At 47.2% G+C, this 17,942-nt stretch overlaps 1 protein-coding gene across 2 annotated transcripts in view; it reads left to right on the top strand.

Moving 5' to 3' along the window:
* GRM7 (glutamate metabotropic receptor 7) overlaps nt 1–17,942 on the top strand; it is a gene marked incomplete at both ends in the record, with an annotated part of 567,779 nt that overhangs the window by 362,053 nt on the left and 187,784 nt on the right. For both annotated transcript variants that reach the window (XM_084247524.1, XM_084247523.1), the window contains one exon: nt 5,926–6,066. In XM_084247524.1, the coding sequence (XP_084103650.1) occupies nt 5,926–6,066 (141 nt within the window). The remainder of the gene's footprint in view (nt 1–5,925; nt 6,067–17,942) is intronic.

Genomic DNA, 17,942 nt, shown 5'->3' with positions numbered 1-17,942 from the left:
AGTCACAGCCCTCTAGCTGCCAGGCCATGACAGACACACATTGGCTTTTGCCTAGGCACAGGGGAGGGGGTTATTTGTTATAAAGATAACGATGTATATACCATAAGGCCAAGGTCAAGGATGGAGTCAGCTCTTAGAAACACATGGGCACCTGGTACTTGAGGCTTCTGGAAAATGTAAGACACTGTTCTTCCCTCCATGTCCTTTCTCTCTTGACCTCTTATTGGTTCATTCTTCTCTCCTGGTAGAAACGGTTTCTACCTGCCAGCCACCCAGCCCCTATCAGCAACCTCTGGGTTTACAGCTCTTCTTTCCATGCACATTCTATGCCTAGACTAGAATTTTCATTCTTTCTGATTTCAGATTCCCAAGAAGGGAATTTGATTGACCCGAATTGGGCTGGACACTCACCCTAACTCCATTAGTCACCAGCTAGTAAACCACACGGATGTGTAAGTAGATCCTTAGAAAGTAGCACGTGGTTGCCTAAGAGGGGACCAGAGGAGAGTTCAGACACGTGGCCTCCGGTATTGGCACCTCATGTAATGTCTCCATGGGAGAAGTATGTTGATAACTCAGGTGGTGAAAGGACAAAATTATCTGAATTTGCCTCTTGAACTTGACCTTTTCAGCAAGATGTTTCTTTGCATGGGACATCTGTTCTCTGCTTGTTTTTACATTTCTGAACGTATGCCATCTTCGTTAATATGCCAAATAACACAACGAAATAATAGATATCAAAATAACTCGTGTTAGGAGTAGCCAGAACAGGGATCCAAAGCCAGGTTATTAAACGGTTCTACTCACACCTTAAAATAACCCAAAATGATAGTGACTCTTGTCATGAAATTATTAGGCAACATTTTAAATAGCAATTGAACAAAGGTTTGGTCTCCAAAATATCTTTCTTCTTTTGATTTATCTAGCCATGGCAATTCAGCTAGTATGTGTCCCCACACACTGGAGACACCATCTTACTGATTTTCAAGGTTTCCTTTTTTTTATCATTTCTTCCTCATCCACCCCCCACTTTTAGTCCCGCACAATTAGCATCCTTCCTTCAAAATATGAATTTTTTCACCCAATTTTTAAACAGTCACTGGAATCTGTGATCAGAAAAAAAAATGAAGCATCATGTTGGTAAAATTCCTTCTGAATTGTTGTAGATGTTTGATTATATAAGTTTAGGTGTTAAGCTCACTGAAAACTTCAGGCTGCTGAGACAATTTTAGATCAGAGTATAAAATGAAGATGGTAACCAAGCAACGTGGTTCTTGTACAGTTATTAAAAATAAAATGTGAAGCTTCCACGATGCAGAATAATCCTCTGACAACTTTGTCTGGCTTTCACTCTGCTGCTGGCTGGAAAAATGGGTGTTTCCATTTGTCGGGCTGCTCAATTCTTTTTATTGGTTAAATTTCTTATTTTTTAAGATGAGGATTGTTGAAAATGTGTAAGCACACATGCATGCAATCATAATAACTTAATGTGACTGAAAAATTCTTAAACATGTCCTCACAAAAATTATGGATTCTAAATGTGCACAAATTTACTACAGAAACAGAAATATGACCCTACATTCTTGAGGATGATAACAAGCTTGAGTAAGCAGATGTATGTTCTATATATAGCAGAGTGTTATTAATTAAAATTTTGGAAAGCTTTCGTATAATGAATAACAGTTTTCAAAGAACAGCTCTGGGGTGTCATGATGAGAACATACTTCAATCCTTATTTGATGATTTAGAAGACACAGGGCCGTGTTCTCTTGCCTGAGTAATCGTGATATATATAGAGATCAAGATCAGCTATGTTGGAGTTCAGGGACCTTCTGTGTTTCTGGAATCCCTTGGACAGCTCTTTGGGGCTGCATGTAAAATGGATAGATGGGTGATCCAATGGCATAAGATTCTTTTTTTTTAAAGATTTATTTATTTATTCAAGAACCGGGGTGCAGGCCAGAGGCACGGGACAGTGAGAGGATTCACCAGAGACAGAGCGGGGAACAGAACAGGCAGACTAAGTACACTGCTGAGGGGAGCAGCGGGTGAGACAGGAGAGGTCTGCCACACCATGTGGGATTCTCGCTGGCCGGCCGGGATCAAACCCGCGACAGCTTCACAGTGCGGCACTCAACCACCTGCACCACTAGGGAGGCCCTGCATAAGATTCTTTATTAATGCATTGATAAATTTATTTTATATAAAACATATAGATATATGATTTTTCATAGTTTGGCTGTATAATGTTCTAAAGGAGATGTCTACCCCGACTGCACTTCAGAATCACCGAGGGAGCCTGGGCTGCCCACTGAAACTCTGATCTGGTGGGTTGGTTTGGTGTCCAGGCAAAAGTATAATTAGCGCCGTATGTAATTCCAGGGTGTAGCTGGGGATATGGGTGATTGTTGGAAGCAAAGATTCTCTGTAACAATCTCATTCAATCAGATCATGTGTTCCTGGGAAAACCTACGGACACAAGGATCGGGTAGGCTGTCCTAGCGCAGACCCAGGTAGACACATCTGCAGGCAGCAGGTCTTGGCAATCTCTCCTCCCCTTATCGCAAAGCCATCTTTTATGAAAGGTGGGACGCAGTGGGGAAGTTCCCTGGCAGATGCTCTGTGATCACCTCTGGTTTCACGTGGTCTTCTCCAGTGAGGAGGCCAGCGGCTTGCCTGGCGTGCTTCCTCATGCTGAGAATGTATCTGAGGCTGAGATGAGAGCTCACAGATCAGGAGACGGACGGGGGAATTCTGGTAGATGACTGGCTCTGGCAAGCCTGCTCTGAACAAATAGATCGAGAAGGAACTGCCCGCAGATGCCTCAGTCTCAGGGTGGACTTTCAACCCTGATGGCCATGGGTCCATGCCAGGACTTGTGCACCGGGTGGTCACTGGGGCTGGGTGGGTGACATCTTCTCCTTCATCTCTTCTGATCTTGGGCAGCCTGGGTTACCCCAAAGCACCCGGTGCTGAGGCTGTGACCCTCACATGGCTGCACTTGGCGTAGGGAAAGGCGAGGGACTTTCAGGGATGGGCAGTGGTTACTTCATAGTGCCTGGAACCGACACCCAGACTCCTTACCCCAACAAGAAGAAAGAATCTGCGTCTGCTGCAGCTTCGGGTGTCCATGAGCATGGCTTTAATCCCCCCGCTCTGTGTCTAAGGTCCGTACTGCTGCCTTCACAGAGTGGAAGGGGGGTGTCATGTCCAGCCTCCTCTGAAATAAGTGAAAGAAAGTAGGAAAAAGAAAAATGAATGAAGTGAACAAATGCAAAGCTCAAGAACAAAACAGAAGCAATAAAAACCGAAGGGACTGACTTAGCATAAGACAAGGGGAAGTGAAATGGCTAGGAGCTGGGCAGAGCCAGGATTCAGACCAGGTCCAGGTGTCTCCAGCGCCAGGCCCTCGAGCAGCGGCCAGCGTGGTTCCCGGTGCCGAGTGGACAGCTCGCTCAGCGCCCCCTTGGCTCCTGTCCCCCTCACCTGTGCGCCTGTGCTGCTTTGCTGTTCACTTAGTAACTCTGTGCCCCCGCCCCGCCCTCCGGCTTTGTCTCACCTGCACGCACCTGCACAGGACGCTGGCGGCCACCCCGGGAGATGACAGCACCCGCAGCCTCGTTGTATCAATTGAGAACTGACTGCTCAGGCCCTCTGCTGGCAAGTCCCCCAGGGGGGCCCGGCCCTGGAATTCTAGCTCGAGTCTGCTCTGAAACATTTTCACTATAAACTATCCATTTGATATGTGCTGGTCTCCCCACATTCACTCCCGGGTAAGTGTATTCAGATTACATAAAATGCCCTTCTGTTTCCCAGGCAGTTTACAGGAATGAAAAATGGCAGGCACGCCAGCATTGCATAATAGCAACGGCCCTTCGGAGACATGGGGGGAGTCATCTCGCAAACATTATTCCCTCCGCCTCGTCCATAGACACTTCCCAAGGGGTTTTTGTTCTTTGTGGGATAATTTCCATTGCAATAATTCTTATTTGTTTTCGCAAAAATAATGGCAGGTTTCCACCATTCTAGACTGGAGACACAGCCAGCAAATTTGTGCATGCATCTGAGAGCCCAGCTCTTCCCACGAGATCAGTCATGATCTTCTTGCCAAGCCGGTTTGCATGTCTCTGATTTGATGTATGTTGACGACACTTGAACTGGGAAAGTGGGGATGAGTCGGCGGCACTCTCTGGAGAGCTGCGGCCGCCCTGACCTTGGTGGTGTGCATCTTGGCCCAACGAGCCGTGTGCCGCAGAGGCTGTGACTGCAGGCCAGGGCTGACGGGCTAGTGACCGCAGCCGCCCGAGAGCTCAGCTGGGCCTGAGAGGCTCCGAGTCCCTGAGCAAAGCCGAGGGCCAGCGTGGGCCGACCCATGGGGCTGCCGAGGGCACTGGGTGGGGATGGAGGAGGTCAAGGTGGAGAATTAAGTCAGAGGCTTAACTTTATGGCCAGTGCACTTGGGGTGTCCCCGGACACAGAGCAGGACCCAGCGTCCCTCACCCCTGCCAAATTTTCCTTCATTCAAGACCATTATGTTGAGTGTTAAGGGTGGAGGCAAGGGGCTGGAGATCAGCACGGCCAGAGGGTGCTCGGCAGAGGAGTCAGCGTGGACAGCCCGGTCCACAGCAGGTCACCCCGGTCAGCGGCTTGGAAAAGCCCTGCTGTTCTGACAACCGCCTAAAAATGCCTGGGGTGGGGAATAGTCTTGCGTTGCCCTAAAAGGTTAGGCGGTCTCCTTAGCTGGGTGGGTTTCTTTATTTCTCCTCCGGCTCCTCCTGCTCCTCCTCCCTCTTGGTCTTGATTTATTTCAAATCCCCCACTTGCGCCGGGCTTGCTCTGTGTCCAGCTGCCAGACGCCGGCGCGGGTGCCGGGCCGCAGCGGTCAAGTCCACCTGCCCTGCCCCTCTCGTGCCGTGTAGACGCTCGGCGACTCGTGCGCGTGGCCTGAATGTTACGAGAAAACCGTGTGATTTCCGTAGTGGGGAAGTGAGTCCTCTTCTTCTGTGGCTCTTGATTCGAAGCCCTAAGTTCTCAAGGTCCTCCCCTGCCTCGAGGTGACGTGAAGGGGGACGCGGCACCGTCTTCACTTTTACAGGCAGATGCGCGCAGCTGAGAAAGGCTGAGGCCTTTGCACGTGGTTGCACGACTCGGTGGGGTGAGCGGAGCTGGGCCTCCCACGCAGGCCTGGCGACACTGACTCCAGCCTGACTCACGCGCTCGTCCGGCTGCTTTGGACACTTGACGCTGCCTCACCCTGCGGAGGGCTGGACACCTCCCGCGGACCTGGCCTGGGGGCTGCTGGCACCCTCTGCAGTCTTGATGGATAGCGCTGAACTTCCGCTGAACTCAGCTTACCTGTGGCCTCTCCACAAACTTACTTTCATTTAGAAAGTGGATTGCTTAATGGGACGTGACCAAATGAGCCAGGGCCCTTAGATGATGTCCACGGGTCAGCAGCTCACGTGATTTGGGTCCAGACGTGGCATCAAGGTCGCCTTGGGCACATCATCATTTCTCCCTATGAGTTTTTTTCTTCCCTCTTTGGCAAAATGGGAAAGGCAGTGCCCAGGGTGTGGAGACGAGAGGATGTCTGTAACGCGCGGCACCTGGTCCACAGGGAGCATGGAATTAGGAGTCAATATCTTAATGACAAGGACAGTGAAGACTCGTGCCCCGGGTCTGGGGCTCTAATGCACATGCCACTAAGGAAATATTATTTGTAGGCCAAGTATCAGCCTGCAAGATACAACTTGGGATTTAACCGCAGCTTAGCATTAGAATATCTTTTTCATCTGCTCATTTTGTTTTGATTGACACAAAAGAACATCTGGTCTGCTGATGCAAAGAAAACTATCACGGGCGTCCTATCTTCAGAGGAGCCAGCCCTGCCCCACAAGCAATGACCTTTCATCTCTCTCTGTTTAGGGTTTGATGCCTATTTTACGTCCCGTACGCTGGAAAACAACAGGAGGAATGTGTGGTTTGCTGAATACTGGGAGGAGAATTTCAACTGCAAGTTGACGATTAGTGGGTCAAAGAAGGAAGACACAGATCGCAAATGCACAGGTAATTTCATCCCTGTTGTCCTGCCCCCGTCCCTCCGCGTGGCCAGCACGGGAATGTGTATGTGGCGACAGAAGGAAGCTTGGCTGGAGATAAATTGAAAAAGCAAATTGAATTTTACTAGATTGTTTAGAAAGTAGAACAGGAGCATGAACCTTGCAGGACAAGAGATGTGTCCACGAGCACGTATTCTTCTCTGCCTGTCCATAGCAGCAAATGGCGTCTTCATTGATTCCTTGAATTCAAGGGGGGGTGGGGGGCGTGTTCTTTGTTCTTGCTGTTAAACATCCATTCATGGTATATCCAGGAACACGAAGTAATTGTCACATAGACAAAAGCCCCTAACAAATCCCAGATCGGCAGCAGATGTAACTGTGTGACTGTGGAGGGTATATTTGATTACGAGAACACAGGCCTAATGAGGATTCCAAATGGTTTTCATAAATTTGAAGGCAAACCTGCTATTTAAAAAATACACTCAAAAATACTCACCTAGTCTCATATGCATCTTTGCATAAAGTATTCCAAATTTTAAAAACAGTGTGTGTGACATGTTTGGGGTTATGCATGTCTGCATACCAAGATCGAGGTAGAGGTGGGAAGAGGAGCAAGGGGTCAGTGGGCAGATGCATGGATAAAAGCCAGGGGGCAGGATGAGCCAGGATCACACACAGATGTGCCCATCCATTCCAAGTATGTTTTGAGCAAGTCCTCCTTGCTAGTCATGCATGGGCACCGGGGGGCTGCTTGTGAGCAGATTAGGGCCCAGGTTTCACACCACTGAGGGTCTAGTTGGGGAAAGTCAACATCCTTCCACCCACCCCTCTATGAATGCAGAGGGTTCTGAGGGCGTGAGGGGCATGTTCCCAAGGAATTCACTCGTGTTGATCACAGAAGCAAACTTGAAAGACGTCCTTGAAGGCCAAGTAGGCGTTTGCTGGCTAGGAAAGAGAAAGGACAGATTGGAGAACTTCTGACAGAGGAATAACATGGCAAAGGGCTTGTAGCAGAAATAATTATGGTGCCCTGAGGGTGTGAAAAGTAGGACTCAAGTACAGAAATCAGGACAGGTGTGAGTGCGACCAAAAGTGTAGGCTCTGTGGGCCAGGAATAAGCCAGTTCAGGACACTTGGGAATTTGGTCTTTATCCTAAGAATCCTGAAATTGTGGGTAGGTTCCACAAGGGTGTGGAATGTTCTGCCATCCTATTGCCTAGCCCCTTGTCAAGCAGCATTCCTCGATTCTATATGCAGTCCTGGACTTCACGGCCTTCAATGAATGTGAGGATGACCTGGAGCTGCCAAAAAACCCAAAACCACCCCGTGAGATCAGGACAGGTGTGCTCACAGTGGGTGAGCTCCTGCGGTTAGCTCACCCTGCATTTAGCTTAGTTACCTGCTCCTGCATTTAGCTTAGTTACCAGCTCCTGAATATTGGCCATTCAGGTACTATAGAGTCAACCATTTGACAAACATTAAATAGGAGTAATGCATGGAAAGCATGATGCTAAAAACACGGTGAGTTGTTGTGTGTATGGCTAATTCTGGCCTTTTCCTCAAGGAGTTTTCTACCAATAAGGAGAGCGAAGACATGAGTAGAGCCAGGAGCCAAAGCAGTGATACATAGTCAATATGCATACATGGCCGTGTGACTCAACTAACTCGACTATCAGATTCGCTGCATTCTCTGGGCCATGGTGGATAGCCACAGGGTTTCCAGAAATATGATCCTTATAATATTGGGGGGAAAGGAAAAAAAAATTAATTCAATGTTGACTAGACCTAGGTGACACAAAGCTTTCAAGTGGAAACTAAAAAAATTAGTTTGACATCTGGATAATTTGTCTATATGACAAGGAACATCAAGTGTAGTGGAAGCAGCAGGATGATGGATGGCAGCTCTCGGCTTCTTTGTGACATGTGGCGTTCTAGGGGGTGTCTGGAAGAGGACTGGATTATCTGAGGGCTATTGTTCTGCTGAAGGCTGAGCCCCAGCCCTTTGAAACACAGGCCATTTCATCTCTAGTCACCTGTGATGGCTGATCATGCAGAATTTGGTTTTATAAAAACAAGTGCATTGTCCAAACCACCACCGTTCAAAATGCAAATGGAACCGTTTGTGTGATTCATATCATGCTCCTTCCAGGAGAAAAAGCTGTGCTCTTATTTCCTAACCTCCTGTGGCCCCACAGCATTTGGAGTCCTTTCCACCCATCCCTCCTTACCACGGTCGTTTTGGTAAGATGCGCCATGTTGGATGGAGTTTCTACCATTGCCGTGTGTCTCGCTATTACTGTTACTGAAGCTGAGCATGTGTGTGGTCCTGTGTTTGTGTTTCTTGCTTGAAAATCCTTTTCCCAAGTCCAAATATTTAAAAATTCCCACTTCAAGTGCACCTCAACTTGGAAGTGGAGAAATAGGAGGACAATCGTGATGAGGTTTTCTAGACTGGAGGGAAAGAAGAGGTGAGGGAGTGAAGTGACAGGTGTATTAATGAGACTCTTGAAACTGTTGAGAACTAAGTTTTAATGATGGAAAGAAAAGGTGAGAGGGAGGCATGGGCGGGCTTATGAATGTGCACGGTATATGGAACAGGAGCTTTGCATTCTTAAAGAACAAGCTCGTTGGGAAGAAGCCAGGGTCTGGCCTGGCAGATAGTGTGGACCGTGGGTGTTTGTTCCGAGAACTGCAGACTCCATGCACTTCCCAGATTTCTCTGTGACTCGGCTGTGCTAAAGAATCTGTCTTAAAATATTCACTTCTGGGTATTCAGACACACATTAAATGCTTTTTTGGTTCCCCTGGACTATATAGTTTCTTCAGCTATAATGCGGACTATTTATTATCTATTAACTGAGTAGATGCTCACTGAATCAGTCATCTGGCCAGACAAGATTAGAAGGGGAGATGCAGGACCCCTACTATTTGGAGAGAGCAAATGCCTGAGCTGAGAGGATGACCCCAAGGGTGAGTTCTAAAACTCCAAGACAGTGAGGATTGAAATAAGGATTGAAAAAAATTAACATGAAATAAAAACTGTGATTTACATGGATTCTTATGGAAACTTAGCTGACCAATCATGTAATCCTTTCTCCTATAAATTAACTGTATGCATTTAAACTCTCCTCACAAAAGGAAAACTATCATATTCTTCAGTGTTTTAAGAACATCCCAACTTCCCTTGACACAGAGTCCCAGGTCTCCCGACCTCGGGAAGTAGAAAGTCTTCCTCCTTCTTTCCTTGGTGGTGGCCAGATATGTAGATTATAAGTGAAACCTTGAGAGTGACCTGTCCAGATCAGGCATTATCAGCCCTCCTCTAAGGGGTCAGGCCATTGATTAAATTTATTGGTAGTTTAAACATTCACAGAAAGCACAAACTTTTTTTTTAATTGGGATTTTTTTTATTGGTATTCTGTTGAGTCTGGAGATCAATTTGGGGAGAATTGACATTTTAAATTAATGTGTGTTCCAATAAATGAACTTGGACTATGTCTTCATATATCTAGGTCTTTATATTCTTAATGATTCTCCAGAAAGTTTTGTAATTTTCTCCACGAAGAGCTCTGACATCTACTGTTGGAGTTATTCTTAGGTTCTTCATGTTTTTAACCCTCTTTTAAATTATATTTTTTATTATTTTATTTTTTTATTTTATATATTGTTTGCATCATTCTTCATTTTTTTACAATATATGCTTTCTTAGGGAATGCCATGTGTGCTACTTGATTATGTCATGCTAGAGACACACATAGAAAAGGAAGCCTCTAGATCACTCACCACAGGTCACTTGTCCTCATTGAACAGAAAGACTAATTTTTTTTTTTTCATGTTCTATTAGTTTCTTTTCTCCCACCCCACTGAGATGAGTGAGTTCACCCCCTAACTTGCCAATGGGTAGGTCCCTGACAGAAAGACCAATGTAGAAAGCGATCAGTTTGGGAATGTTTTGTGGAGATATCAAGGTCAAGGAGAGGAGAGGCCCACACATGAAGGGGCTTCTTAGAAAGAAGACGGAGTTTGCCTTGGAGGCCAGGAACACTCTGCCCTGAGGGACTGAACACCACAGGTGTGGGCATGAATGGGCCCTGGCTTGGGCTCCAGAGAAACCCTGAAGACCCAGTGGGAGTTAGGACATTACTGAACTGCTCCCCCTTTTGTTACTGAAACAGGAGTAATAAAACTTTAATTACACCCAAAGTGGGGGTATTAAGTGAGATCCTTGGAGTATCTAGGTGGCTCTGGCATGGTACAGTGGCTCACCTGCTGTCCTGGGCAGGACATGGTTGACTGTGAGTGTCTCAGTCCTTAGAAAGAGCAGGTACCTGACAAATTCTGATAGGAAAACAAAATAAGCATTTACACACAGACCAGAGCTTTCCACTGAGTGTACATGGGGAGCTATGTGGAGGCCTCCACATGCATGGGAATTCATGCATCAGAGTCACCTCCTTGCTTACAAGCTCAGATTTAGAAACTCATCTTTCCATGAAGGGGTCATTTGACTTCCCAAGATGTATTCATTTTGAGATGGCAGAAGATGAATAGATTGGCTACTTTTTTTTTTTTTTTGGTAACAAGCTGTTGTACACCATGACTAGTGCTGTCCAGTCACAAAATAAGCAAATTCAGATTTTATGTCAGTCCCTAATCAACCAATATTTACTGTGGAAAGACAGCAGGGGCTAAAAAGCATAGGCTGGGAATGCCCACTTTGAAAAGGTCCCATCCCCGAAGCTGAGTTTGTCTTTACAGCTCACTACTCAAAGCTAAGAGCTAAGTCAAGGTCTCTTTCTTGGTGGTGCAATAAGTCTATTCAGAAATGGTGTTAGTGAATAAACCATCTACTTCTCAGGTCTCATCTTCTTACCTTGGACGCAGGCCTAATCAGAGCTTATCAAGATGGCTAGTAAGAGCATGGGATGCAGCGGTTACACTGAAGCGACAGAGAGCTTGAGGGTGTTTGTGTAGAAAGAATGTGTGCCTGCATTAATTAGTGTTCCCTGTCATTTTATTATTCAGTTCTGAATTGACCTTTAATTGTTACATGGATGTTGTATTGCAGCACCTAATTTTTTTGGCATGATTGAGGAATCCACATCCAAATGTTACAGATAAATTATGTCAAACCCTTTGGTGCTCCTAAAACTTTATGAAGCCATTTTGATGAGAAATAATGTAAAATGGGTTTTTCCACTTCTGTGGTTTCTTAAACAGAGTTGACGTGGATGGATTGATTTAATCTGTGTGGGGCATCCACTGTGGGGTTGCAGTGAGGACAGTGCTTTGTTGAATTCTGGTTCTCTGACTCCTCTCTAAGTATCAGATTCCTCGCTGGCATTGTCCTTGATCCCACCCCCCCTTACTCCTGTCCCTTCTCCCGCCCCAGTGGCTGGTTTCTCTCCTTGTGGGAAATATATATCTATTTTTTTTTTTGTAACTAGGATTTGTGTTTATATTCCCACAAGGATTTGTATTTATATTCTCTTTAAATGAATGTTACCTGGTATCAGATGTCTCAGAATCCTCACAGAGAGGCTGAAGCATGTGACCTTGGATGTAGAATGCTATTTTATAGCCACCGTATGGGTGAGTTTGCAAATACAAATTAACTGGACGACATCCTCATGGACACAGTATTCCCCAAAGTAAAAGGTTCTTGTCACACCTGAATCCTCATTGTTCTTGGAAAACCTCTCAATTCTTTGGAATAGGAGTCATGAATAAAAATCCTATGCTCATGAAAGGTGATCAGGCCTCCACACGAAATAGTCCAAAAAAGGCTTTAGTGTAACATCATCATATTAAATGCATAGTGAGTTCAAGGTTTTGCTGTTAATTCACTTAGATACAGAAGTTTATCTTCTTGTATTACTTTAAAATCAATCAAGTTCCCTTTCACAAGGAATTTCAGAACAAAAAGAGCAGCCTCTTTTCAAAGGGCAGCCTATCCTCGGCTCTGCCGATTACTGCACTGGATAAATTAGAGAGAGGCTGAGCAAGAGGATGACAATGCGTGATGGTGGGAACAAGAATGAATGGAGGCTGTTCTGTGGTTTTCTAATAAAGCAAGTACAAGATCATTATCTACTGTATATGTATGAACCCAGAGGAAAACTTCTTCCATCTTCATGTGATTTTTGTCTCCAGGTTTCCATGAAGAGGGAGCCTGGCCCAGGGCCAGCACCCCAGAATCTGAGTGGGGGGTCTCTGCTCACCTTCCAGGGTGCAGAGGGTTCTGGACTGACTCCCAGGGTTCTGGCTGGCACATAGAGGTCCAGTGCCAGGGCGTGAAGCTGACTTTTTGACTGTGTCCCCACGGGTGACTAACCCCACCTTTCTCAGCCCCTACTTCTGTCCTCTGTGGATGGGGTAGCAGCAGCTGCCACCATGGGTGGTGTGCAAGGACTGCAGGTGGAACCCAGGGGTGGGCCAGACAGAACCACAGAAGGTCTGAACACCATCTGTGGCCATGGCCGCAGGTGGGGGTGACCAGGGCTGCCTTTGGCCTAGAGACCAAAACAACCAAACTCCCCACAACTCAGATGCTGTGGGGACTTGCTCTCCCTGCACCTTAATACATCCTGGTCTCCCCTCCTGCCACACACATCTGGCACTTTGACGCGAGTTTGTCATCCTCAGTGCCGCCCTGAATCAACCTAGAAAAACAGACCAGGCTGGGACCCTCCTCTTTTACAGAGTCAAAGCAAAACCGAACCCTGGAGAAATCCCGTCACTTACCTGAGAGCGTAGCTGCAGAACAGGACACTCCGGCCTTCCCAGCTTCCCGGCTGGGCTCTCATTTCTCACCCTCTGTTGCCCCCTTATTGGCTCAGGCACATGTTGCACGACTGGGCTGGGGATGGTGCTGGATCATTCTGGAAGCTTCTATTCCAGGTTCAGAGACAGACAGAATTAAAACAAATAAAAGAATGACCAGCTGTGATTAGTGCTATGCAGGGAACAAGGAAGACGCTAAACCAGAAAACCCCAATGTGGCTTTGCCCTGGGGAGACAGCACCTGTGTGTTGGGGTGCCCCTCCTAGGGCAGACACATGCCTGCGCTTCTGGGCACACCAGCCTTCTCCGTGGGCTTCCTCCGTGGTACCTACTTCTCCTCCCAAACCTGCGAACTGAACGTGACAGGTGTGCTTGTTGTGGGCTAATTCTGTGGCTTCGTTTACGGAGCACTTTCCTCTCTTGGCAATGCCGAGATATGAGGTTCTCAGCAGGACACGGTGATGAGGGTCTGGCGGGTCCTGCCTGCAGAGCAGAAGCGAGCTGACCTCCTGCCTTTCTCCTCATCTCCTGAATTCAGAACAGGTCCCTGTTTTCTAGTTGATGCTCAGACGTCAGGGAAGCTACTGGCTTTTCATCAGTGGAACAAAAAGCGGAGACAAATTGCTCAGGGCAGGCAGGGTGGCCACCAGTGCAGACTTCTCCAGGGGCGCCCTGCCCTTGTAGGTGGGGTGAACAGGCCCCCGGAGACCTGGAAGCAGATGATGGAGGCGGAAACAGCGAGAAATGGAGGTAGAACAAAATGGTGCCTTCCAGGAAAGGCACCCCGGCATCTGGGGAGCGGTTTTGAATTGGGCTGCCCGAGTGGTCCAAAGCGCCAGCAGAGCTGGCGATTTACTGTGGCAGGAAAGTATTGAATTGCAAGATGCTATTGCTCTTTCATTTGAGAAAAATGCAACTGTCATGAACAAGTTTCGGGCAAGTTTGTAACAAATGGCTACACTTTAGAATTAAATTTTTTAAAAAATATATATATAAAAAATAATATAAAGAGAGCTCTGCCAGGAGCCAGGCTGCAGCAGCTCCCCGTGTGGCTACAAGTGTACCGAAATTATCAGGACAAATAGTTATGGGATTTCTAACGTCGGGCAGCCTGGCTGCGCACCTGACTGTATAAATCACACCAGTACAGACTCTTTCAGTAGATTCTCTCATTTCCTAGACATGTTGTGGGACTGCAGAAGCATTATTGAATTTCAGGTTCTCTAAACTTAAAAAAAATGGTATTTTTAGCATGTGAAAGTAACGCTCTGGGCCCCATCATTTAAGGTATTCCAGCGACCATGTAGCACTCAGGAGACCACCCTCTTGTATGGTCTCTAGACCCCCTGGGGCAGGTCCACCTCATCCTTCTGAGGCCTGACCTTCTAGTTCTGCAAAGGCACCTGCATTCCCCCCACCACAGGACCTTTGTATGTGCTGTTTCCTCTGCCTAGAATTCCTCTTCCTCGATACAGCTTTTGATTCCTTACCAGTCACACGCCCTATGCACCTGTTGTCCTGCCTGCCTTTCCTTCTTCCTTGTGGCCTCCTTCCCTGGCCTCCTGTGTGACATCCTCACCAGGGTGCACAGGCGATGAGTGTCTCTCTCCTGTGCTGAGTGAAAACAGACACTCACTTCTCTTTTTATGCCTTTCCCCCGACCCCTGCAGCCTAGCTTAGTCTGGGACGGACCTGAAGTTGAACAGTTGAGCTACTGAGGAATTAATTTGCTTCCCATACTTAAAACAGTAATCTGCTTGGGGCATCCCTGGTGGCACAGGCGGATGACCGCAATGCTGTGAAGCTGTCCGCAGCTTCTGCAACACGGGTTCTATCCCGGCCGGCTAGCGAGAATCCCATATAGTGCAGCAGACCTCTCCTGTCGCGCCCGCTGCTCCCCTCAGCAGTGTATTTCAGTCAGTCTGCCTGTTCTGTACCCCGCTCTGTCTCTGGTGAATCCTCTCACCCTGCTGCACATCTGGCCTGCACCCCAACACTTGTATAAATAAAAAAATAAATCTTTAAAAAACAAAACAAAACAGTAACCTGCTTGCATAAAGTGTTGCAGTGCTGTTGCTCCAACTGGGGGAGGTGATGAGGTGGGGTGGGGTGCTGTGCACCAGAATTCCCCCAAGGCACCTGGTCTGCTGCAGTCATGAACATTCTCTGCCATCTGCAGAAACAGCTCGGGCACATGGATTGAATCAGGGGCTTTGTAGGGCTTATTCTGCTGCATGTGTTATTTTTTTTTTTCATAAGCCTGTTTGTTGTTCTTTGTAAGGTGCAATGAGATCATAGCAGACTTGCATTTATTTGAGTTGACAAATACTTCATTTTTTTCTTTTTTAAAAAAAAATTTACATCATTGTTCATTTTTAAACAGTGTTTGCTTCCCTCCCCCTCAGTGTAGTCCCCATAGAGTTTCCTTCCCCAATGCACCCGTGCACCATCACCTCAGTGCCTGCGCTGCTCCCTCCCTCCCTCCCATGCCTCTCCCCCTCCTGCCCTGCAAGATGTCTCTGGTTTATACTTGTCTGTTTTTGTTTGGTTGTGTTTTGTAGGCAAATACTTAATTTTAAGTAAAAATGAGAAAAGCCCCAAGTCCACGAAGCTGTAAGAAGGCAGAGCTTCCTGGAAAACAAAACAAGCAGAATCTCAGGGACAGAGGACCGAGAAGGCCCTGGGCCTCCCAGTGTGGGCTGTGTCCTTCCTTGTGATGGTTCCTGGTGAGCTCACAGCTGAAGAATTGCTGCGTTTTCTAGGCCAGGAGGAAGAAATTAGACCCAGAGCTCAAACCATAATAATCAAAGCAGTAAAACAGCCACTGCTTATTAGATACTTTCTTAAATGGCAGAGTCTCCTTCTGCCTAGGAGTAGCAGATAAGCACACATTTAAATGAACAAAATCTTGAGTCCTTTGCAGGTCTTACACTTCGGATTTAAATTCTGAGTATCCTTTAAAAAGGAATGACAGTCTCTGATGGTACTGAGTGCTGGCTCTGTGCCAGCCACTAGCCAAGCCCCTGGCAGGGACGGAAGTGACCCTTAAATTGGTATGTGTTTACACCCCCACTTGAGGAAAATGAAGCACCTTTTAGGTCTTTTTGCCATTGCAGCGAATCTCCAAGACGGCTGTTTGTGCTGGTTTGCAGGTGAGAGCTGAGGCCCTGGACATCAAGGGGACTCCCAGCCCCAGGGGGCAGAGGACAGGTGTCTTCTGAGGCCACCTCCTCCCATCATTCACTAAGAAGTGGTGGAGCCAGAGTCCCAACCTGAGTCTGGCCGATTCCAGAACTTTTTGTCCCCATGTGGTTCTTCCAAGCTGACCTCTGTGGTGGACACACCTCACAGCCGACAAGCCCCACACGCAGGACCCAGCACCAAAAGCCTGGAACACATGAGAGAAGAAATGGGTGGCGTGTGGCCAAGACTCTGGGTGTGGGGCGGCCGGCAGGAGCTCTGTGCTAGGCCTGAGACCCTTTTCCAGGAGGAGGGAGGCCAGGCCAAGGCACAGCAGCTGTCCTTAGAAGAGGGATTTCATTTCTTGGGTGGAGAAAGATTGTAGTGTAGTTAACTCCGGCTTCTGTCCCTCGAAGACCCAACTTCCTTCCTTCTGGGAGAGCATATGTGACCGTTCATCTGTGTCTAATAACTCTGTCCTGATTTTCACACCATTCTGTGTGTTTCATCTGTGTTTCTTCATGAAAATGCTGAATTGCATCTCACTGACTTTGTCCTCGTTCACTCGTGGAAACGGATTTCCTGGTGAAGTCACTGGGCATGACCTTGGTCTTATTCACAGGGAACCTTAACATAGCGCTTCGTAGTCCTTGAGGAGCTCGCAGTCCAGCGTGGGCAGAACCCAGCTATATACTCATGTACGCCCTGAGCACTGTCTCTTTGTTGGTTTCTTTGATTCATTTTTTTAAAAGGTTTTATTTATTTTTGCATCAAACTGAGATGCAGGGGTGAGAGGACTCACCAGAGACAGAGTGGGGAGTAAAACAGTAAATCTACTAAAATACCCTGCTAAGGGGAGCAGCGGGGAGACGGAAGAGGTCTGCTGCACCATGTGGGTTGCTCCCTGATGAGGCATCGAACTCAGGTCGTAGCGGTGACAGCCTGAGACTTAACCCTCAGGCCACCAGGGAGGCCCCTTCTTGATTGATTTAAATGGTGTGAGTGCCCAGTGATTAGCTGTGCCATCCCTTGCTGAGTGTTTATTTACGTGGCCCTGAAGCTCGAAGGTGTATGCTAAGTATGTTAAGAAATATTTTGAGACCTCTTCTTGCTTCCTTTGGATTACTCTCTGAGGATAAACTTCTAGAAGTCATTGAGCGCAGAAGATTAGGAGTTTAGAAGCCAAATCCCATTCATCACTGCCGCACCCTGCCCGTCCTGTCCGTCATGGCCGTGACGCCTCACCCAAATGATGTCACGTCTCTCGGCCCTGATTCCTAACTAGTGACATGTGCATGACAACCATCACCTGGCAGTTTTGTGTTGTGTCTTAAGGAGAAGCACCAAGTCCTTGAATTACTGCACGTGAAGTGCTTAGTATGAGGCCCGCCACACCGAGGCCTTTGATAAACAATAGTGAAATGCACATTACCTATTTTCATCATTACAGATGCAGAGTGTAAATATTTTTGGACAGCCCAACTGTATTGCCAAGTTGTTTTCTGAAAGGACTGTACTAATTTATTCAGCCACTGGCAACACCACGAAAATGCTACCTCTGTTTTGATTTGCGTTTCTTGGAAAACTCACAAGACTGAATCTTTTTTTCCATCTGTTTGGGTACTGATTTATCTTTTTTATGAGATGCACTTAGAGTCTTTAAATTGTTTTAATATCCCTTGTGTCATATGATCATCCCTACAACTCAGCGTGTTGGCAGAGCCGCTGATATTTACAGTCGCTACTAAGGAGAAAGAGCAAAGTGAAGTTCGAGCGCTCCGGGAGGGGCTGGCCCAGAGTGCCTGGCTGGTGTCTACCAAGTGGGCATTTGAGCCAATGCACCTCACTTTCCTCTTGTGGTGATGATTCACAGAAGTGGCACCTCCTGGCATTAAAGGGTTAATGCTGGGGTGAGTGGAT

Source organism: Talpa europaea (genome assembly GCF_964194135.1).
Source record: "Talpa europaea genome assembly, chromosome: 11".
Taxonomy (NCBI): domain Eukaryota; kingdom Metazoa; phylum Chordata; class Mammalia; order Eulipotyphla; family Talpidae; genus Talpa; species Talpa europaea.
This window is presented reverse-complemented; position numbering and strand designations above follow the sequence as displayed.